Consider the following 25,188-nt stretch of genomic DNA (forward strand, 5'->3'; position numbering starts at 1 on the left):
ATCAAATCACAAAGAGGCTATGATAATTCCTTTGAACAATGTAAGAAATTTTTGACTTCTTAGAAGCTCTAAGAATAAGCAGATAGAATAAAAGTATTCCTGGTTCACATGATCTGGCCCTACCTCTGAAATGTAATAGGATTACATATTTGACTTCCAAGAGTCTTGGGAGCAAACCAACTCAGTATCTTCTGAAGTCTTACTTCCTCTACATATTGAGTCACACATCACAAAGAAAATTATTTTAAAACCAGCCCTATTTTCCCCACCTCTCTTAGAATGGAAAAAGGCCTTCAATTATACTTACTAGCTGCTTTACAAAGGGTTCCTTCCACAGAAGAAACTTCACAATTTCCTTTTTTCCAATCACCTGTCTTGGTGTGCAAAAAGGCACAGGTGTCAACTAGATCCTCGCCATCTTCTTGGTCTGACCACTTAACAAATGTCATATTTGACTTGTCAAACCACTTGAAACTGGCATCTGTCAGTTAAGGAAAATTTTTAACATTATGACAGTATAAAATGTGTTAAAAGAAAGTCAAAGAAAAGGGTCTAGCTTTATTTTTTTTTAAACTTTTTGGCCACGCCTCATGGCTTGTGGGATCTTAGTTCCCTAACCAGGGATCGAACCCCAGGGCCTCAGCAGTGAAAGCATGGAGTCCTAACCACTGGACCACCAGGGATTTCCTGGGTCTAGTTTTAAAGGTGGGAAGTTACTAAGATATGTCTGGTCTAAACTTTTGATTGTAGGATTTAAATTAGAAGGAGGAATATATCCTGTACACAGGCAAAAGATACTGGTTCAAGAAGGTTCTGAAGAAGATCCCATTTGTGATTAAAAAATATATATAATTTTCCTGAAGAAATAGTCAAGAAAATAGTTAAAATGTTAATGGTAACCTTAGTAATTTCATTTCATTTTGAAAATGATTATGTACTTTCTGTTTTCAACAGTGACAATAAATACATTTACATAGTATTACTTGACACTTGTCTATCTTTATCCTATTAATTGTTGACACTAGTACCAATTTTTATTACCCTACCATATTAAAGAAATACTGAGTCTAGAACCATATTTTAATCCAGAACATGTGACACACATTGAGCTGCTCAGGGGAAAGCTGTGGTACATGGGTGCATACTGAAAATACAATACCTGGAAACCACAGGAAATACCGAACTACAGAATTGAAGAATCTAAAAGAAAGTTATCAGTTTTACTAACATTAAGAAAAAAATGTAAGAAACAATTTAAGTATAAATATCACTTACCATCTGTGTCAAAAAACATGCCTAATAGGATATCATCTGGGCCTTTCCATTGCTTTTTCAAAGTATCCAGTATAAAAGCATTTTCTTCTTCATTATGTATGCTTATCATGTCTGCTCCTGAAATTATTTTAGGGAGAAGAAGTCAGCATGTTCCCAAAATCAATGAAAATCACATGAAGTATATACAAATTATACATTATTATAATACATTATACTTTTACATCCTTTTAAAAAATTTAGCTTGAAAATGTCATGCACATTTCTGAAGAGACAATATACTCATGAGAAAAGTAAAATGATAATGTGATAAACTGAACAGAATCATACTTTTTATTTCATTCACTTAGGGTTAGTAATCTCGTAAACAACATGGAAAGAAAACATCATGGGAAGGCTGGAGCAGTAGAACACACTTCCTGCATCTCAACTTTTCACTACCCCTTCCTCTAGCAATCACGGCCCCTCCTGCCCTCAGTTCACAATTATAGGGAGGAGTAGCTCTGACCACACTGAGGAGAGCTGAAAACTACCAGGGCAACTTGCCAGAACAGTCCCAAGACCGAGTGAAGTTCAAGTAACAAGCGGTCTCTGACCTGCCTCACTTCACGGGCCACCATGTGCCTGCTGCCTGAAGCCTATGCCTTCCCATATTTTCCTCTGTGGTCACCCTTGGGGAAGTCCTGGTTAGGGAAAGTGATAAAGGAGGTCCTTGGTCCTGTTCTCATTGGACAGCTGATATTTCCTGGTACTGTCTCACCTGGTTTGAGTAAAGAGCAGCAGCCACATAGATTTTATGTCTCACATTTTTTACCCTTTCAATCTATAAGCTACATAGCACCCTATAAAATATTAGCAGTAACTTCACTTTTCCCAGATATATTTAATCTTGTTTCTTAACCCAACAAAGATTCTCTTGCAAATTAAAAAAATCATTCCACTGTCTTAACTGGATAATACTTAGGAGAAAACGCTAATGGAGTTAGTTTCTCTCATGATATTGCATGTTTTTGCAAGTGAAGAATGAATGATGACATCAGAGCTTATAGCAACCAGAAATCTGGTGGGGAAGGTACATCTAACCCCTGGGAAAAATACATCCTTTCAGCCGTACTCAGCTAAGTGAGGAATAAACATCAAAATGTTCCTAAGAAACATGACTTTCCAGTCTCAGTAATTTTAGAAGTTAAAATTTTCATAATTTTCCAAGGAGAAGTCATTGATCCTAAACATTTTTAAAGTTATCTTGGAAGCTTTGGGTACTACAACTAATTCAGGTACTACATGGAGAGATGCGGAAATCTTTCCTATCATTAAATTACATTCTTCCAAAATCATCCTGACTTAACAAAAACTTCCGAAAACTTGAGAATACTGCCTTGGATCAGCAGCTCTCCAACTTTAGTGTGCACCAGAATCACATGGAGGGCTTGTTAAAACAGTGTTGGCTTCTACACCCAGAGCTTCTGATTTAGCTGGAGTAACGTGGGGCCTGAGAATTTACATTCCTAACCAGTTCCCAGGTGACACTGATGCTGCTTGCTGATCCAGGGAACACACTGAGAAATTACAGGAAACTTAAATAATAGGCTGCTGTATTTATGACATCACTCTAAAACCAGTAACTTTCTGGTAATTAACAGATATATGGAGACGAGAAAGAGCCATTAGGTCATGACGTGGTAAGAAAAATTTGTATTAGGCGATTAGTTTCACATCTTTTAAAAGAGGCTTAAAAAATAAATTTAACTACAGGGGAAAAGAAAACTACAGGGCCTAAAATCTCCCCCCAAACCAACCATACTGTTACAGAAGAAAATCAAACTGGGCAGACTAAAGCTCTGTTATGAATAAAAAATAACAGGCAAACACCTTAATAGAAGAAAAAAAAATTGGTCTCAGACTGTTAAAAAGGCAGTAGACACAGATACAGAAAACAAACCAGTGCTTACCAGTGGGGAGAGGGATGGGGGAAGGGGGCAACATAGGGGTGGGGATTAAGAGGTACTATTATGCATAACATAAGCTACAAGGATATACTGTACAACACTGGAATATAGCCAATATTTTATAGTAACCAAAAATGGAGTAAAACCTTAAAAAATTGTGAATCACTATATTGTTCAATTTGTAACAGTATCGTACATCGATTATACTTCAATTAAAATAAAAAAGACAATTCACCCTCACGAAAGGAAATGTAACACAAGAAGTGTGAAAAATGCAATTTCACTGGTAAAAGAATGAAAATAAGAGTTTCAGACGTGCCGATTAAACAGTGCTGGCTTAGGGTGTAGAAAAATAGGAACTCATAAGTGGTTAGTTGGAGTAAAAATTAGTAAAATCTTTTTGGAGATAATTTGGCAAGATGTCTGCAAGACAATCATTGGCTCTGCTCACATAGGCACAATCACTGATGTTCATCACATTTACAACACTGGAAGATTGGAAATAATTTAATAACCAATATTAGAGGATTAAATCAATTATGGCATATCTATATAGAGGAATAGTGTACAGTTATTAGGAAATATGCATTCTATATTTACTGCCATGGAAAAATATTTTTAAAGGAAAATAGATTATGGAAATATATATGTACATATAGTATATATATGTATACATATATACATGTATATATACATATATATCAAATATTTATTAAAATATATCTGCCTGGGGGGTCGGAAGTCTAGAAGGATACTTACCAAATGTTAATAGTCATTACATTTCCTTAGGATGGTACAATTTAGGGTAACTTTATTTTTTAAATATTTGCATTAAGTGCTCTTCTATACAGTGACTGTGCACTAACCGTGTAATTAAGAACTTCTAGGACTTCCCTGGTGACGCAGTGGTTAAGGATCCGCCTGCCAATGCAGGGGACACGGGTTCGAGCCCTGGTCCGGGAAGATCCCACATGCCGCGGAGCAACTAAGCCCGTGCGCCACAACTACTGAGCCTGCGCTCTAGAGCCCATGAGCCACAACTACTGAGCCTGTGTGCCACAACTACTGAAGCCCGTGAGCCTAGAGCCTGTGCTCTGCAATGAGAAGCCACAGCAATGAGAAGCCCACGCACCGCAACGAAGAGTAGTCCCCGCTCGCCGCAACTAGAGAAAGCCCACGCACACAACGAAGACCCAGCACAGCCAAAAAAAGTAAATAAATAAATAATTTAAAAAAAAAAAAAAAAAAAGAACTTCTAAAAGAAAAGAAAAAATAAGACTGACCTTTAAAATACTTAATACTTTAATTCAAAGTTAGAATTCAGCAAGTTTCTCTCTCTCAGTCATAGCTCCATTTTTAAAAATTCTATGATGGTTTTCTTATCAGTTCTAGCTGCTATCACCTCCTGTTAAATGTCATACAGACTTTTAATCTGTTTTACCCTCGTACTTACTTGTACTTAGCTGTGAAATGTAACCAAAATGCCACTTTAGAAAAATCCTCAAGGGAAATATTTAACTAGGTTATAGTTTAGGCTTAGGTGTTCAGAGATGAGATTTTCATTCCTTTCTCTGACCTTGTGTCAGCCAATGGAACTTGAATGATTTTTAACATTGCAATTTAAGTAAATACTGTATAAACGTAATATGTTAGGAAAAAAGACACACTTTAATTTTCTTTAACAAATGATAGCATAAATCCCTGAAGAACACATGTGCTCAAGCAAATTTTTTTTTTACAATGCATTACCAGTGATGCTACCTGCTGAGATGTAATTTGGGTCTTTAATTCTTTTTATGGCTAGTGACATAGCTCATACACAGATCACAAAAAGGAAAGATTGAAAATATTTATTTGTTCTATTATAATGAAAATATCTAAATCAAAGGTAAATGTTGCAAAATAAGAAAAATTTTAGCCTCTCACAATTATTTTCCTAGATGAACAATAACAGTACCCAAAATAAGTACAAGTAACATCAAGTAAATTAACACAAAGCACTGGGAATATTTCTAAATATAGCTCTCAGCAGTCCAAAAGGTAACAAGTCACCTATTTTCTATACCCCTAATTATAGGTTTAAGATAGGATTTTGTATACCTGTGAAGATTTTATAAATCCAAATGTAAATGTCCTAGTATTCCTTATGCTTTTCCTTCTTCATATATAGCAAACACTGAATTCATGTCCACCTACTGTTCTAAACCAAAACACTACCCTAGCCAAAAAAAGTAATGGTAATATTAACTAATTTTAGCTAATTTTCTGATTCATCAATGAAATGGATATTTCCAGAGTGGCAGCAAAGGTAGAGGATGATCAAATAAATGATGAGATTATCAGAAATGTATGAGAAATTAAAAAAAAATCAAATCAGTAAGACAAACTGAATTTATAAATATTTAACTGGGAAAAAAGACATTTTTCTTTAGACACAAGATAAACTTTATAAGCAAATTTATATACAACGATTTAAAATTCCTAAGTGGCTACTCTACTTGAATAAGTAGAGTTAATGGACTTCAAATAATCAAAAATCAGGCCTCAAAGTTGCTGGGTGTTTTCAATTTCATTTTGCTTCATTTTCTAAAAAAAAATTAGCAAATACAATTAACTACACTTTAGTTGTAGAGGAAGTCAGTCAACAAATATTAACTATGCCTCTGTAGAGTATGCAGTTGCTTAACTGCTGAAGATAAGTATTAAAGCTGGAGGACGAAATCTGACCTTGTGGTTCATACAAGCTAATAGGAGTACAGGAACATGTCTTTTCTTGACTCTGAGCCTCCAATATAATTTGTTTATTGAAATCTGTGTTTATGTCTAAGTATACCTGACATAAATGGTTTTTAAAAAAGAGATAGAAAATAGTTGTGGGGGAAACACCATTTAAAAAAATCTTGTGGACTTCCCTGGTGGCGCAGTGGTTAAGAATCCGCCTGCCAATGCAGGGGACATGGGTTCAAGCCCTGGCCCGGGAAGATCCCACATGCCGCGGACCAACTAAGCCCGTGCGCCACAACTACTGAGCCCATGCGCCACAACTACTGAAGCCCGTGCACCTGGAGCCCGTGCTCCGCAACAAGAGAAGCCACCGCAAAGAGAAGCCCGTGCACTGCAACGAAGAGTGGCTCCTGCTCGCCGCAACTAGAGAAAGCTCACGCGCAGCAAGAGACCCAACACAGCCATACATACATACATACATACATACATACATATATAAATAAAAATCTTGGAAGACCAGCAAAATTCCTATTACTCCATTTCCTTGGAGTGAAACCATATTAGCATGTTGGAAATGTCTTGTTTTCAAAGAGCCAATGTTCAACACCATTTAGCAAGTAAGGAAAATATGTATTGAGTATTACATGGCACTTCATAGGATTTAAAATGGCTATGCCTACATTTATTCCTAAGGAAAACAATATGTACTGAGTAGTACGTGGCACTTCTTAGGATTTAAAACTCCTATGCTTACATTTATTCCTTCTATAATAAGTGACTATGATTTTAATTAAAGCAATTTGATATTCTTCCAAAATGTTAATTGGTGGGTTGTCAGAAATTGTGTTTTTTAGATAAAGGGCATTTTTATTTTTATTTTTTATTTATGTATTTTTTGGCCGTGCCCTGCGGCACGCGGGATCTTAGTTCCCCAATCAGGGATGGAACCCATGCCCCCGGCATTGGGAGCGCAGAGTCTTAACCACTGGACATCCAGGGAAGTCCCAGTAAAGCACATTTTTAAATGCTGGTGTTATGAATATGCTTAAGAGAAAATTTAATGAAATAAGAGATTTTTAGATCTCACACAATAATAAAAAGTACCTTTAAATAATCAAGGACTCTCATCTCACCATCATAGATATCTCAGTTGAAAAACATGCTAACTCACACCATCGTTTTAGTTTGAGCTGACAAGTATCACAATAAGAGGCTTAACAACAAGGATGCACTTTGGGCCAAACAGCCAAATATATAAAGAGCACCCAAGCACACCTTTTTTAAAATGACATTTTTATTTAAAAGATTTCAAAATGTGAAGTTATATTTCCCAGAGAATACTGAGCATATCATGTAGCAAATACACAGCCTTTTTTTCATTTTTATTTAACGGTATGCTTCTTTACCACAGTCTCACGTCACAGTCCCATGTAATCTAACTTCTGCCCCCACTGCATGCCTGAAACAGTAGTTTCAGGGCAGAATAAGAGTGATTAAGAACGCTGGTCCTAAAATCAGACAGTCCCTGGTTTGAATCCTGGCTCTGCCAATTATTTCCTGTGTGACCTTTAACCAATAACTGAACTAGTTTTATTCTCTTGATAAAAGGAGGCTAATGATAAACTACCTGATAGGTTTGCTGTAATAATTAAAGCCAGTTAAAGTATATTATGTGCGTAAGAACAGTGCCTGACACAGAGTACTTACATTAAATACACCCTGCTCTTGCTAAGGTTCTGTCACTCTGCTTTGGGCAGTGTGGTCCAACAACTGTCTTCCAGCTCAAGGGTATAGCCCAATTGCACTGCTTGTGTCTTGTGTATTACAGAATAAAAGCTGTCCATTTATTACAAGGACCAAGGTGAAAGTGAGATACAACAAAACTATGTTTTAAAGAAATTAGTGAACACTCTTTACTGAGCTGTGAAAAAACAAAATAGAATAAGCTCCTTACCATGGTCAGTACACTGATTTCTGGCATCCTCTATGCTTTCTACTTTGATGGCTTCTTGAAGAAAAATGTAACAACTGTCTTGGAACTGAACCCAGGTGGATGAAGGGCAGTCTATGTGGAAAAAGAGATACGCTATTAAATAACTTTAATTTCATGAATTCCTAAAGATAAAGATATTAGATATTAAATTTTCACAGAAAAAAAAGAATGGCAATTTCCCTTGTTAATTTAGCCATAAGGCTCTTGGTCTTTGTTAAAATAAGAAATTGACAAAAAAAAAAAAAAAGAAATTGACTAGTGTGATAGGAATTTATTTTTCACCATTGTACACGTGGGAAAAGGAAAATGCGCCACTGATTCCCTTATGATTAGACAGAGCAAAGTTACAAGTCTTTAGGTGTTTAATAGTTCAGACATGTAAATTATAGCATATTACATATGCTAATAACCAAGGCAATAAACTATCAAGGAAGACAACCAATCAGAATTACAAGTTTTCTTTCAAGGTTATTTTTGCAGTATATAGTAACAATTCAATTTCAAAAGTCTTAAGAGTCTTACAAGATCTTTTGTTCAAAATATACTTTCAAGAACAGAGAAGAAAAGAAGTTGCTAGATTATGAATATTCAGACAAGTTTTCCTATTGCACAAGAAAACAAGATTGATGTTTTTATGAATATTTTAATTTAACACTTCATCAAAGCAGATTCTTTGAACTAGTTTTATGAAGCAGAACCATACTTCTTCCTCTATTGCTGTAGAGGGTCATCTCCTTCATCTCTATCTTCTGGTGTTATTCATTATAAAGATGTGTATTTTTCAGCCTTGGCTCTGGAATTTCATTAGTTAGCATTAGAAGCAAAAGTAGGCCTGTTAAGACCTTGATTTCACTGGCCAGAATGGAGAAAGGATGTGAAGATTTTACTGAATTCCAGTGAATAAAGGAACATTAAGGCATTAACCTTCCATATTCTCTTAGGTCTGTATAGGGAAAATCACTTTTTACCTGGTTTTATTTTTGCGGGATCTCAGTTCCTCGACCAGGGATTGAACCCAGACCACAGCAGTGAAATCACCAAATCCTAACCACTAGACCTAGCACCAGGGAACTCCCCGAATTACAATTTTAATATAAACAAGTAGAAGAATGGCTTACTACAAAGATCAGAATTGAACAATCAGCTATGTTCGTCTAAATTCAACAACCTCCATTTCACTAAGCTCAGAATATGGCAGAGCCCATTCCTTGTCTCCAGTACTTGACCTCAGCTTCTTATACAGCACAGACTACAGGCCACCAAGCTACACTATCTCCCAGGCTTCTGGTGGCTTCTGGATAATGAAGTGTAAGCAGAAGTGAAATGTGTAAAAATATACCTTTAAAAGCAAAGAGTGTGCTTCCTGGACCACATTTCCTCTTTCCCACTGGCTAAAATGTAGCTAGCCATCTTCAATCAATCAATCAATCAATCAATCGTGTAAACAATGGAAACAGCCTAGGAATAACAGCAACAAGATAGAAGGATCCTAAGTGAAGCCAACATATCACGCTCAGGTTGTAAAGAGAGAGAAAATAAACTTTGATCTTGTTAAGCCATTGTTAATTCAGGTCATTGTTATAGCAGCTGAATCAATAACCTAATTAATACAATGGGCTACTTAAAATTATCTCAATTTGTGAGTCATGAGTTTTTCTCTGGCCTCATACTGCTACATTTAGTCATTAAACCATCCAAGATGTACTAGCTGAGGGTAGGCATCCCAAGATACAATTTATTTTGTATATAGGTTCCATTTTATTTTTTTCCTTCCTGCTGTTTATAAATTCTTGTCTTACACGTGTGACTACCTTGGTTTGAACTCCGGCAGGAATCTAGAACTTTCCCATTATGGTGGCTTAAAGTTGGATAGGGATGTTTTAACAACAAGCACTTTGCTTTGGGAAAATGCTCACAATAAACCATTAATTTTTTAAAAATCTCACTATAAAAATATATCTGCAGTATGATTCCAATGTTTAAAAAGCAAGGAAGTCTAAAATATCATGTATCACTTACACGTGGAATCTAAAAAAAGGGTACAAATGAACTTATCTACACAGCAAATAGAGTTACAGATGTAGAAAATAAACTTACGGTTACCAGGGGGTAATGGGGGGGAGGGATAAACTGGAAGATTGGGATTGATATATATACACTACTATATATAAAACAGATAGCTAATAAGGACCTACTGTATAACACAGGGGACTCTACTCAATGCTCTGTAATGGCCTATATGGGAAAAGAATCGAAAAAAGAGTGGATATATGTATATGTATAACTGATTCACTTTGCTGTACACCTGAAACTAACATAACTAACAAACTAACAACATTGTAAATCAACTATACTCCAATAAAGATTAAAAAAATAATAAAGTAAAATTAAATTTTAAAAAAGCAAGGAAATCTAGAAAAGTTCAGGAATTGGAAAGGCATTTTATAGGAAGAAGGCTCAGGAAGGGCCTGAAAACAAGGTGCTTGGTTGAAAGTCTGTATGTGGAGCAGACCCTTAGATCCTCTTCCTGAGAAGCAGTACTCAGCCATCTCGGTTTCTCCGTACAGCTCTGCTGCCTTCTCTGAAAGTCTGGCCCTTACTCAGAAGAAAAGACTTTTATTCCTCCGTTTCCACTTCCAGACCATCAAACATTACTCACTGCTCATCCTTTGAGATTCAGGCCATCTATCTACACCACTTTCTCTAAGACACCACCACTGTAATGTATTTTAACTTCCGCTTGTAATTTCATCACATAGTTCTTTCTCTTCGAAACCACCATCCAATGGCCATGTAAAGTAGCAGAAGGAACACAGCTTTGAAGTCAGACAGACCTGTATTTGTATCTTGGTGGTGAGACCTTGGACAACTTATTTCCTGTGTTTCCTCAGGCAAAAAGGGATAACAACCTCATTGGATTGTTGTTGTGAACATTAAGCAACAAAACTGCACAGCACGGTGCCTAGTACAAGGAAGGTGCTCAAAACATTGTAGCTTTTATTAACTCTACCATCCTCGGCACCCTTCTCTAGAGACAGTGACCTCTCTGAAAATAGGGGCTGGGCCTTATTTTTGAATCCCCAACACCTCAGATAGCTCCTTGGACTATAATAGGGACCAAAATATTTTGCTAAATGAATGAATGAATCCTATCTCCTCTTCATCCTTAAATGGCTTAATTTATCATCCCTTCAGCATCCTCAAACACTCCCTTTGCAGTGTATTCATCTTTTCCTTCTAGAAGCATGCTGTTTCTTATACCCTGGAATAGAACTAGATTGACCTTGCTGCCAATTCTAACACCGTTACTGGTACAGTTGGTCCTCGGTATCTGCGGATGTGGAACCCTCGGATACAGGGGACAGACTGTACTACACCACTTTATATAAGGTACTTGAGCATCCTCGGATTTTGATATCCACAGAGGGTCCTGGTACCAGTCCCCTGCAGATACTGAGAGACTATACTTTTTAAAAATTAAACTTTTTACTGAAATACAATATACAATGTGCAAATCATACATACACATCTTAGTGAATCTGCATAGAATGAACATACCCATGTAATCATCGGTGAGATGAAGAAACAGACCATTAACCAAACCCGTTTGGTCCACTCACTTCCAAAGGTAATCACGCCTAACTTCTAACACCACAGATTAGTTCTGTCTGTTTTTGAACTCTATAGTAATGAACACATACAGTATGTACTCTTTTGTGTCTGGCTTCTTTTGATAAACATTACTTTTATGAGATTTATTTATGTTGTAGCATGTAGCTGTAGGTTCTTTCTCATTGCTATATAGTATTGTATGAATTTATTCATTCTGTTAATGAATGTTTGGGTAGTTTCTAGTTCGTGGCCATGACAATATGTAATGCTATAAATATCCTCTGCACATGTTTTGGTGCACATATGCATGCTTTCTTGCGGGTATATTTCTAGAAGTAGATGGCTGGGCCATAGAGTGTACATGTGTCCAGCTTTGGCAGATACTGCCAAACACTCTTCCAAAGTGGTTATAATCCTTTTAAACAAGTAGGTTTAAAAAAAAAAAACCCAGTTTGATAATCTTTGTCTTTTGAGTATTTTCATTAATATTTAACGTAGTTATTGATGTATTTGAGTTTATATCTACCATCTTACTATTCATTTTCTATTTGTCCTACCTGTTTTATGTTCTTTTTTTTCCCTTTGTTGTCTTCTTTTTGGCTTATTAAACAATTTTATATTCCATTTTTCTTTTAGCTTATTAATTACACATTCTTTAATTTTATTTCTATAGTGGGTACCCTGAAAATTACAGCATGCAACCTTGATTTATTAGTACCTAAAATAAATTAGTACTTTTACCATTTCCTAGACAACACTAGGATCTTACAGTAATTTAACTTCTCTTCCTTTGTGTTATTGTTGTATTACTATTTTGCATAGTCAATGTTCATTTAGTTTTAAACACATATGTACCTTCTCTGTTGCTTTTCATTCCTTCTTACATTTCTGTATTACTAATTGTAATAATTTTCTGTTTGCCTGAATAAACCCCTTTAATGGTAGGTCTACTACAAATTCCCTCAATTCTTGATTTTCTGTAAATGTCTTTATACTGCCTTCCTGTTTGAAGGATATTTTTGCAAATACAAAATTCTAGAATGGCAGCTTATCTTTCATTGAAGATGTATATAATTTTACTGTTTTGGCTTCCATCATTCCTATTGAGAAATCAGGTATTAGTCTGATTGTTACTCTTTGATGGCTGCTTTCAAGATTTTCTTTGTTTTTGGTTTTTAGTAGTTTGACAGTGGTATGCCTAGTATTTTTTTTAATCCTGGTAATAATGTAATGCAATTATTGAATCTGTGGGTTTATTTTCACTGTTCACTTTTGGAAAGTTCTTGGCCATCATCACTTCAAATACTGCTTCTCCTCCATTTTCTTTCTCCTCCCTTTCTGGGACTCAAAATACATATATGTTAGATTTCTCACCATGTCCAATATGTTCACTTCGCTCTTTTCTATTTTTAATACTTTTGGCTCTCCATATCATAATCTTGTTCTTTCTGGTTTACTAATCTACTCTTCAGTTTTAACAAATCTGCTATTAAACCCATCTACTGAGTTCATAATGTCAGCTATTTTTCAGTTATAGAATTTCAGCTTGTTTGTATTTTTATGGATTCTGAGTCTCTGGTGAAATTCTCAATCTTATAAACATTCTTGAACTTATTACGATTATTTTATTTTTTATTTCTTTAATTTTTATTTTATTATTTATTTGATTGCACAGGCGGGCTCCTTAGTTGTGGCACATGGGCTCCTTAGTTGTGGCTCATGGGCTCCTTAGTTGCAGCTCGCTGGCTCCTTAGTTGCAGCATGCGAACTCTTAGTTGCAGCATGCGTGTGGGATCTAGTTCCCTGACCAGGGATCGAATCCCGGCCTCCTGCATTGGGAGCGTGTAGTTTTAACCACTGCGCCACCGGGGCAGTCCCTATTACGATTATTTTAAAGTCCATTTTTGAAAACTCTAATTTCTGGGTCACCTGTTGGTCTGTTTTTATTTTCCCCTCTTTGGCCTGTTTCTTATTATGCCTGGTAGTTTTTGGGTTTTTTTTTTTTTTGATATCAAATACCAGATACTGTGCAGGAAAAATTGCACAGTATCTGGTATTTAATATTTAAAATTTAAAAAATTGCAGAGGCTCTAGAGGATGTCATTCTCCCCTAGAAAGGATTCTGGTAGGCATCTGGAGTATTGAAGGTTATCTTAATACAATCAAGGGTGGAGTCCACCTGAGGGGGATGTTACAGCCTTTGTGAGGCCCAATATCCATGGATTCCAACTGAAAGCCTGGATATTAGCTAAAGTCCCTCCTCTTTGGCAAGTAAAAACTCAAATTTTTGTCTCCTTAACACCATGAGAATACCAAAAACTCTGCTCTGCTTTTAGCTGCTTAAAATTTGGGCAACTCTCCTAAAGGGAAAAGTAGTGCACAGAATATTGGGCTCGCATCAACAAGCTGCCTTAGCAGCTCTCTGATGCCTGCAAAAACCATTATTATGGAATTTTATTTAGATTTTCTAGTTGTTCTTAGTGGGAGCGTTAGTATCCCACTCCACTATAGCCAGAAGCAGAATTCCCTCTTTCACACTTTTAAGCAAGTTATCGATAAGTGCTACCATCATCCATCCAACAATCGTTTGCTGAGCAACTCCCACGTGTCAGATACAACGGGCAGTGCTAAGGGGTAAGGGTAAAAGGATTTAAGGGGAATGGGTCCTACACTTGAAGTGCTCAGTCTGATAGGAGAGTCAGACACATATAAATAACAAAGGTGTGAGAGGTTAAATGCTATAAGACTATAGATAAAAAAGTAATAACTTGTAGAGTAAGGAACCATTTCAAAAAGGAGACAATATTTGAGCTGCAATTCGCAGGACAAATGAGTTTACCATGTGGAAAAGGAAAAAGAAAAAGAAATCCCAGGCAGAGGGAACACCATAAAAAGCACAGTGACAGGCACCTAGTAAGGAGTCAAATATTTATTGAATGCGTGAACTAAGCAGGTCTCTCCCTCCCCACACTCCTCCCACCAGATGTTTTATGTATTAAGACGTGATAGAGAAAAAAAAAGCAATCATTTCCAGAATGAAACTCAAATTGAAAGTCACAAGGGCACACACTCTGAATTGCAAACTTGGACTTGTTTTTCTTCTCCTATTTTCTTTTGGTTCTCTTTGTTGCTTTTTCTTTAGCCTTATGGAATTTAAAAAAATGGAAATGGAAACAGACTCTATTACCACGTTTAAGGACACCTGAAACACCTTTATAAAGTGAAACACTGGAAGTCTTGAACCACGGGTTAAGAAATGCTCTCTTGTAGCATTTCTAGTCAAAACTATACATAGGATTTTGTACTGACAATAAATAACTCAAGAATATAAAAAAATAATTTTTGAAATACTGTTTAAATGGAATAAAGCATGTCTATTAAGTATACAAAAATATAATCAACACCAAGTGAAGTGAAATTTATTTGTTTGTACACTTGTAGCTCTTAGGCTTTATAATTACAATGAACTCTGATCTCCAAACCATCTATAAAGTATATTCTTTTTTTTCAGTAGCAGCTCATGTGTCAATTCTCCATGAAGTGTCCAACCCTCACCTTCCCATAACCTCTGATCCCTCTGAACTTCTACAGGACTTTCCACTATACAACATGTGAGAGGCCTTTTCTGGTTATAAAGACTAAAGACTTGTTCAGGTTACCCCAAATAATAGAGATGCTTTGCAAGGATACATGGGGTAATAAGAAATGTGAGGATGCTATCCCAGCAAATAGGCCTCCTAGGGTTCTTATATACCAGGTACCCACTAGGTACCCCTACCTAGCTTAGAGTAGTCAGCCTTCGATATAGGAAATTATCCTTATTTTGATTAGTTATGGCTCGGATGGGGAGCATAATATGGCACAAACCATGGCCCTACGCATAAGAACTGTAGGAAGCCATTCTTGGAAAAGGGGCTGTGTTATCCTTTGATGACCAGCACACATTCATGTGCACTGATAAATCCTGCTCTTCGGTATGGTAGTTATCTGATACTTATCCTGTTTTCCCAATTGGACTGTTAACTGCATGACAACAGAGATCATATCTTAAACCTAACTTGTACCCCCAATAATAACTATGATAGAGTTTTGTACAGAACACAGATAGCCTGCAGAGAAATGGGACAGTGCAGGGTTCTGATTAAGCACATTAAGCTATGGAGAAGAGTCTGGCTCTGACTACATGACCTCGGGTATGTTACTTAACTGTGCTCCAATTTCCCTATTTGTAAAATGGGGACGATAACAGTACCTATCTCAGGGAGTTGTTGTGAGAAAATTGTTTTAGCTGCTAGGGATTCCACAGTGAACAAAAAGGAACAAAAATCCTGCCATCCTGGAGCTTATATTCTAGTTGAGGCAGATACATAAAGGCAAGATAAATAGGTAAAATAATATGTTAGATGGTATTTTATTTAGATAGTACATTAGCAATCTATTGCTATGTAACAAATTAGCAACTTAAAACAATAAAAACCTTTATTATCTCACACAATTTCTCTGCATCAGGAATTCAGAAGCAGCTGCTTAGCTGGGTGATTTTGGCTTGGCATCTCTCATAAAGTTTCAGTCAGGGCTGCATCTATCTCAAAAGTGAACTGGGGCTGGAGGATCAGCCACCAAGTGAGTAGGAGCTGGCGGTGGGTAGGAGGCCTCAGTTCCTCACCATGTGGACTTCTCCACAGGGCTGCTCAAGGGTCCTTATGACATGGCAGGTGGCTTCCCTAAGAGTAAGTGATTCAAATGAGAACAAGGTAGAAGTGCAACGTCTTTTACAATCCAGCCTTGGGAGCCACTCTCCATTATTTCCACAGTGTCCTGTTGGTTATACAGGATACAGGTCAGCCCTATTCAGTGAAGACTATGAATACCAGGAGGCAAGAATCTTTGGGGCCATCTTGGAGGCTAGCAACCACAGATAAGAGATGCCAGGTCCTGACTGTAGGGTGGGGGCTGGGGTTGAAGTTGTAGAAAGGTGTCCAAGGAAGACGTCATTCTAAAGGTGACATATACAAAAAGAGATCTGAAGGAGCTGAAGGAAAAGAGACAAGTGCTTATCTAGGTCACACAGGCCTCTGAGATGGGAGTGAGTGTGATGATAATGATAACTGACGAAGACCCTTGTTGAATAATTCAATAAGCAATATGTGATAAGACAAGAAAAAGCCCCAAAACCCAAAAATAAAAACAGAACGCTATAGGCAGAAAAGCAGAAAACAAACTGTTAACTTCATATCCTTACAACTTTCAACTGTCTTTTCCTTAGGCTCATTTCAGCATTAGCAATTAACTCCAGTTAATGTAGCACTGAACCCTTCTTCTCATGCTACCAGTCAGAGTGTGTGCCCCAGAAACAAGCTTTAAGCACTACTCAAGACATATATTTTTACTTTGGAAGAAGAGTGTTCCAACAGAGGCTGATACCTCTTGTGAGGGAACCTACTGATGTTCACGCACTTCGTGAGCAGAAAGGCTAAACTAAGTCTTTTTCAATGCTAAGTATCTTGGCTATAATCCTGTTACAATGAAAAACCTGTCTCCCCAAAATATTGCCATAAGTTTTCAATTACGGGTTCTGTAATGTTTTCTAGAAAATATATTTCAAGAAATATCCTTGGGTCAAAAAAAAAAAAAAAATCCTGCCCACAATGCTCTCTCCAAAGTGCTTTTCTGTTACTCTTGCTTCTTCACAGCTGCTGAAAGATAGGTTGTTATTAATAACGCACCTAAATGACTCTTCATGGATTGTATAATTTTATAATTCTATCAGTTTAATATGTACAGAAATTTAGGAGCCTGGTGAAAATTTTAAAAGCTTGTACTTAACTCCAGAAGTTTCCAAATAGATCCTCCGCTTAAAATTATCATGTGCTAAAAGACTAAAATGGCAGAGCCACAAGGATGTTTTGCATTACCAGTCAACTCTAATGGAACTCTCTGTTCCCTTGTAATTAGTTTTTTTAAAGAACCAGGCACAGAATAAGAGGAAGTGATCCTTGGGACAGACTTGTTCTGACTGTTAACAAAGGAGGCAAGACTGTACTTTTTTTTCCTTGTCAATAATAAGACCTTTGCCCCTCTCCCATTAGACATGAGTCAGTCACTTACCTTCCACAAGGGCAGAGGAAGAGGAAGAAAGAGGCGCTGGTTATTACCTTTATTAAGTATGGGGGAGGACATGGTGTTCCAGGCCCCTGACAATCCGGAGGGCCTGGGCTGCAACATATCCCTGAACTGTAAGGAAATTCAGCCACTCTGACACTCCGTCCCCTCTCCACGCTACCCAAACTAGCTTCCATGATGTCCACCCCCATCTTCTCCCTTCACGTCCCTTCTCAGAAAAGCTGTCATGACTTTTATTCATAGAATGAGGGTGCCAGTGTTTCTCTGCACCTTTCTTACTGGGCAACACTGGTCCATTTTCTTATAGATGCAATCTCAAGATTTGTCCTCAAAATCTAAAATAATCTTAAATACTTGATATGTATAATAAAAAATTGTGGACAGCAACCCCGTTGCAAAACTAATTTTCAACACGTGAGCACATTTCTAAAAGCTTCTCAACAATGAAAGAAGTCCTGAAATAATACCTAATTACTATTTCACTTTTTCATTGGAAGACAAACACTAACATTTCAAAATTTACAATCTGAAATAATTTCCCCCGAAACATCACTGTGTCATTCACAAGGGCCAGAAAAAGTCACATCAATAGATTAAGGTGATTTAATGCTTTGAATTCAATTATGAGATGAGTTCATGGGCAGAAGTAAAAATAATTTGAAGGAAATTGCAATCCCATCATCACCCCCTACTTCTTAAATCATTCATCTAAATTTTTTGTCCTTTTATTATAAATTAGAATAAAGTACAGAGACACTTTTCAAAATGAAACAAAACAAAAAATCCACAAGATAGTAAAGTTTCTGCTCTTATGGAGCTCCCTTGGTAAGGGGAGCGAAAAGCAAGAAGACAGTGAAAAAACGAGATTGATTCCGAGAGAATTCAGTGCTCTGAAGAAGAGAAAACACGGGGACGTGATAGAGAAGGTGGCATATGAACAGAGGTCTGAACGATATGGGAGGGGGCAGCCATGCCAAGGACTGGGGAAGGGGAGGGGGGTCTGGGCAGAAGAGCCAGGAGGTGGCTGAGTCCCCCAGAGGTCAGTGTGGATAAACAGTGAATAGCAGGAAGGGCGGTAAGAGGTGGTGTCGGGGAAGGAGGCAGTGTATTGTAGGCTATGGCAACTCAAAGTTAGTAATGACACAGTGACCATAGAATGGGGTTTCCTCTAACACGCTTGTGTTCACTTACATTCACGCTGCCCACAGGAAACCAATGACCCAGGAAACATACCGATCATGTACTATGTACAAAAAGTGCCGTTACAGAAGAACTTTTTCAAAGGGATGCCATGGAACCTTACTCAGGTATTTTTTGTTCATTGTGATTCTTCAAGATAATATCTAAGAACAACACAAGATCATTTACACTAATAAACTCCAAAATAACAGAGAACAATAACAATAATTTCCATTTCAATATTACATTTATACTTTATGCAACACCCTAGGAGCTCTTCTGTTAAGACCTTGCCATTCAGCAAATTCCATGAGAACCTTGAAAAGCTCTTTCTTTACTTAGTTCTAAGCCAAATGTGATTCCTGATCTAGTCTGGATAGATTTGTGAAGTATGATAATAAAACACATAGTTTTTCAGCCTTGTGTTGTCAACATGCATGGGAATGTGCTCAGTAACCATACACATCAACAGACATAAAGTGGCACTCGTGACATAATTTTCTAGTTGCAATAATTACCCTTCATTTCATATGAAGAAAACAAAGGAAAACCAAGATTCACCGTGCCTGGAATAGGTGCTAGACATGGAGTTCTCACTGAAGGCTCACTACAGCCCTATGGGTATTATCTCCATTTTACTGAAGTGCAATGAGTTGCACAATTCGATCAAGGCCACAGAGTCTGTACCTAACTCCAAAGCTCATGCTCCTTCTAAATTAATCCTTCAAACCTCCTGAGAGAAGCTGATTAATTAATAGCAATTATTTATTCGACAGGCACTTCTTCAGCTCTTGAAAAGTCTATTTAACCATACTGGACTTATAAAAGGAAAAAGAACAAAACTTTCCAAAGATAGTTTTGAGACAGGCTGGGACCTGGGACCCTTTGCTGCAGTGCTTGCACCTGGACAAACATCTCCTCCAGCAACAGAATGCAAAGAAACTATAAGAGACTAAAAATAACTGCACGCATGCACAGTTGGGGCAAATTATGAGCAACAAGATACAAAAAGATCAAAACCCAGCTGCCGCTTCTGAGCTGCCTGGAGCAAAGGATCCCTGCACACAGCACCACCAAGGGGGTGGGCAGCCCACCTAAGCCACCTCTCCAGCCACCCATGTCAGCCCCTACCCTCAACCCCACTTAGGGGATCAGCTCGCCCCCGCTCAGGGAGCAAGCAAGGGCACTTGTTACTTGTTCTGGCTCCCTCACGCTGCAGCACGAGTCCCTAATAAAGCCTCGCCTGAATTCCTCATCTGGCCTCATCAATTTCTATTAAGGAGCCCAAGAGCCCAGGTGGGTAACAGCCTGTCTTCCATTGCTGATCAAAACAGCTTCTCTTAAGAAGAGAGATACCACAATCTAGAAACAGACTTGTAAAAAAATCTGACAAAAGTATTTATTTTACTGAGCCTGACATATGAAAGCGCGGCAACCCAGAGGGTGGCTTAAATGGGCGTTTAGATGTTACTGGCAAACATAAGGAGGGCGTGCATAAGGAGGGCTTCACAGACTCTCTAGTCCAGCCTTGTTTTGGACAAAACCAATGTGCTCAGTCTCAACAGTGTGAAACTCTTGTTTCTGCTCCTCCATAGGCAGCAGATGGCATAACTGGTCATAAATGCTGGTCGACAAAAGGTGTCAGGATAGGAGCTTTGAGTTTGCAAAAAAAAAAAAGCAACTTCTGAGCTGCTTACTCTACTGCTGCCTCCAATACTGAGATCCTTTAATATATTCCCCCCTGTCAGCAGGCTTCCAGCAGGAATTTATAAAATGGCAGTGAAATTCGGGGGAGGGGGGGAAAAAGCCAAACTCTTGCGTAATCATTTCATTCAAACCCACGCAAGTACTCACTTAGTTCTTGTTTATTTTGCTCCTTAATTCCTGGAATTGTTCAATCAATAGTGATTTTGGATGGAAGTTTTTCCCCAGAGTTTCCCCCATCAACATTTTTGACATGTTTGCAAGAGAAAATTGTTTAAAAAAACACAAAACATTCAAGAGAATTGTCCATTTTCCTCACGATTCATTTTGGAAATGACTGACTCATCAAGAGTAAATTTTCAGATGTCACTTGCACAACAGCAGACTGGACTTAAAGATTTTTAAATCACACGACTTAAGTGGAATCCAGGCCTCCCCTGTTCTCGTCCCACTTCCATTCAGGGTTATTTGGCTGAACTGTTTTCCTGTTGCGACAACTTGAACACCAACCAATTGGACAAACAACGCCAAGAGCAAAAGAGGGCCAGCTTCCTCCCACCCCCCGCCCCCGCCGCTCACGAGCGGGGGACATCTCCGCAGCCAACTTCCCCACTTCCCCTTTCAGCCCCAAATGGCCCTGAAACTATGTTCGTCCTGGGGCTCTAAGTCCCTCCGCTCTCCTGTCAATTAGCGCCGTTTGGGACCCCTGCCCGCGAGTGGGGTCTGCGCCGAGGATGTGGACACGGCGGGAGACGAAGGGCGCTCTCGGGTCCCCGGCGACCCCCTCCCCGGGGGCGCTCTCTCGGAACCCACCGAACGCGGAGGAGGGGGGGTGACCAGACGCCAGGGCGCACGGGGGCGCGCGGGGTGCGCGTGCAGGGGAGCGCGACATGCCCGTCGAGTTGCAGCCCTCGGCCGCGGAGGGGGTGCAGGGTCTCCGCCGGGCGGCGGGAAGGCGGTCGCTCCGGGCCCGGGCTCCCAGGCCGAGGAGGGGGCGCGGCAAGGGGCCAGCTTACCCGCGGCGGCGGCGGCGACTGCGAGGCCCAGCAGCGGCAGCAGGAGAGCGGGCGGCGCGGCGCGGGGCATGACGGCGCTGCGGGCCCGGCGCGCGCGCTGCTCGGAAGTGCGGAGCCGCCGCCCGACCCCTCCCACCCGCGGCCCCTCACCGGCCCGAGTGCCCGCCCGCGCTGCCTTCCGGCCGGCGCTCCGACTCTCCGTGATTTTTAAAACTTTTCATCTGAACCGAAATAAATTCAGCCTCTCAAAAATGTTGCCAAAGTAGTACAAGGAATTTCCGTAACCCTTCAGCCAGCTTTTCTAAATATTAACGTCGTATCTAACTCCAGTACAATGAATCAGAGCCAGCATATTAACACTGGTGTAATACTGTGGACTCATCTACAGCCGTTATCACACTTCACCAATTGTCCCTCTGATGTTCTTTTTCTGTTCTCAAATCCAATCCAGGGTCATACACTACTGAGATGTGACGTCTCCTCAGTCTCTTTAATGTGGGACAGTTCCTGCGTCATTGCTTATCTTTCACCATCCATCTGGATACAAGTTTGAAGAGCACTGGCCAGTCGCTATGTAGAATGTCCTTTAGTTTCAGTTTGTCTGATGTCTCCTCCTGAGGGAGATGAGAAGGACAGGAGTCCGGTTATGTTTTTGTTTTTGTTTTGTTGTTGTTTGTTTGTTTTCTGGCAAGAGCACCACAGAAGCCGTATGCCCGGCCCAGGAAGACCATGTCATTCTGTCTCATCACTGGTGATGTTAACTTTGATCCCTTGGTTAAAGTGGTGTTTGTCCTTTGGACCTAATGGTCAGAAACCTTTTCAAAGTCTCTTCTCTCAGTGGACTGTGGCCCTCAGACAACTTTTCTCTGTCAGCAGCTTCTGGATTAGGGGTCTTTAAACTATGCTTGTACGGCCCTTGGAAGGAACCAACTCTGATGGATACCTTGATGTTGAACTTCTGGCCTCCAGAACTGTGACACAATAAATTTCTGTCGTTTAAGAAAAAAAACCCAAAAACCCACCCATACTTCTTATTATATGTATAAACTATGCAACTGTAACTCCACTAGTGAGTGTCTCTGGAACCAGACAATCAGGGCCAGGCAGGCTGCTTGTTTAAACCCTGACATTGTCTCATGTCATTAGCAAAAGAGTGCTTTAAAATCAAGTCTAAGCTCTACAAACACAAACAACTCAATTTTAAAATGTACAAATGAGCTGAACAGACACTTTGACAGAGAAGATACACAGATGGCAAAAAGCATATGAAAACATATGTCACATGTCACTAGGGAATTGCAAATTAAATCAAGATACCACTACGCACCTATTAGAATGGCTTTTAAAATCCAGAACACTGACAACACCAAATGCTGATGAAGATGGAGAGCAAAACGAACTCTCATTCATTGCTGGTGAGAATGCAAAATGGTACAGCCACTTTGGAAGACACTTTGCAGCTTCTTGCAAAACTAAATATACTCTTACCATATGATTCAGTGATCATGCTCCTTGGTATTTATCCAAACAAGCTAAAACCTTACATATTCACAAAATTTTTTTAATATTTTATTTATTTTTAAATTTTAATATTTTATTTAAAATTTTAAAAAATAATTAATTAATTAATTAATTTATGGTTGTGCCAGGTCTTAGTTGTGGCACGCGGGATCTTAGTTGCAGCAAGTGGGATCTTTAGTTGCAGCATGCAGACTTCTTAGCTGTGGCATGCGGACTCTTAGTTTCGACCTGCACGTGGGACCTAGTTCCCTGATCAGGGATCGAACCCGGGCCCCCTGCGTTGGGAGCATGGAGTCTTACCCACCGGACCATCAGGGAAGTCCCCATCACAAAAATGTATATGTAGATATTTACAGTGGCTTTATTCATAATTGCCAAAACCTGGAAGCAACCCAGATATCCTTCAATAGGTGAATGGATAAATAAACTGTGGTACATCCAGACAATGAAATATTATTCAGCACTAAAAAGAAATGCACTATCAGGCCATGAAAAGATATGGAGGAACCTTAAATGCATATTGCTAAGTGAAAGAAGACAATCTGAAAAGTCCACATACCCTGTAATTTCAACTTTATATTTTGGAAAAGGCAAAACTGTGGTATCAGTAAAAGATCAGTGGTTGCCAAGGGTTGGGGGAGGTGGGAAGGGAGGCATGAATAGGTGGAGCACAGAGAACTTTTAGGGCAGTGAAACTGTTCTGTAAGATACTGTAATGGTAGATACATATCATTATACATTTGTCAAAACCCATAGAATATACAACATAAAGATGAATCCTAATGTAAACTGTGGACTTTAGTTAATAATAATGTATCCATACTGGATCATCAGTTTTACCAAATGTCCCACACTAATGCAAGATGCTAATAATAGGGAAACGTGGGGAGAGATAAGGAGGTATATGGGAACTCTCTGTACTTTCTGCTCATTTTTTAACGTAAAACTGCTCAAAAATTAAAGTCTATTCTAAAAGATCAAGTCTAACCTTTTCCAATCCTTTCTAACCCTTTCCATTCCTCTAATAGTCAAGTCGGAAATGGAGTGATTGCACCAAGGAAATCTATCTGACCAAAGGGGTCTATAAGGAGAGTCATAGAATGTTAGAGGTGGTAGGGGCCATCTTCATTTACTGATAAGGAAACTGAGGTCCAAAGAAGGAACATCACTTAGCCACAGCCACACAGTGAATGCCAGAAAATGAACCAGAGCCCAGGTCTTCTGCTGGACTCTCCCACCCTCTCCGGGTTCAGCCTCTCTTGCCAAAGTATCAAGGTCTTGCTCAACTTATTTAGTTCCATCATTCCTCTCAGACTGTCAAAGATGGGTTTATATACCAAAGCCAAACCCAAAGCAAATCCTTCCAAATGTACACAATGTTCATTAAATATGAAAACATCCTGATTCTGGACACTTCTGTCCTGCTAACTACACAAGTAAAATGAACAGCTCTGTGCAGTCATGTATTTGGAAAAGTCATCTCCACCCCCTTCCTTGGGCACCAGAGTATGTTGTATCGATGTGGATTACTTTGCGTTAAAACTAACTGTCAAATAATGGTTAGATTTACAATAGGAGTAGAACCTTAATGAATCAACGTCATTTAGGCAAATAACCCATTTCAGCAGTCTTTTATTTTTAAGTCATTTGAACTAAGGGAAGGCATATTTTCCCCACTGTTAACTCTGATGCATACTTCCTCATTTTTTATGCTAATATGACAAAACAGACTACTTACCACGTCTGCATGGAATAATACACTATTTCATCAAGATCTCGCACTATGATGTTCTACTGTCCAGTCACACCTCATACCTTATATTTTTCCTTCTCTTTCACTTCTCTTTGACCTCATTCCAGACTCCAATCCCTTGACTTCATTTTTCCCGGCCTTTTATTTCTCCCTTCTTCATCCAGCCTGGATACCATACCCTCCCTTGTTTTTCTGTTGCATCCACCTGGCCAACTGTGACTCCTGGGGTCTCTTCCTTTTTTCCCTCTTTTTTAAAATTAAAAAAAAATTTAAAAACTTCCAGCTTTATTGAAATATATTGAAATATAATTGACATATAACATTTTGTAAATTTAAGGTGCA

General features: G+C 38.8%; 1 protein-coding gene across 4 annotated transcripts in view; it reads right to left on the reverse strand.

The window, feature by feature from the left end:
- Window positions 1-25,188, reverse strand: part of LOC309662312 (CD302 antigen) — a 131,578-nt gene that overhangs the window by 7,002 nt on the left and 99,388 nt on the right. The window contains exons 1-4 of one of the 4 annotated variants that reach the window (XM_082464900.1): window positions 21,573-23,287; window positions 7,900-8,010; window positions 1,276-1,392; window positions 308-481 (exon numbers count right to left, since the gene is read on the reverse strand). In XM_082464900.1, the coding sequence (XP_082321026.1) occupies window positions 308-481; window positions 1,276-1,392; window positions 7,900-8,010; window positions 21,573-21,642 (472 nt within the window). In that variant the 5' untranslated portion in view covers window positions 21,643-23,287. The other 3 variants (XM_082464899.1, XM_082464902.1, XM_082464901.1) reach the window with 3 other exon arrangements.

The sequence above is a fragment of the Balaenoptera physalus genome (genome assembly GCF_965194825.1).
Source record: "Balaenoptera physalus genome assembly, chromosome: 6".
Lineage (NCBI taxonomy): Eukaryota > Metazoa > Chordata > Mammalia > Artiodactyla > Balaenopteridae > Balaenoptera > Balaenoptera physalus.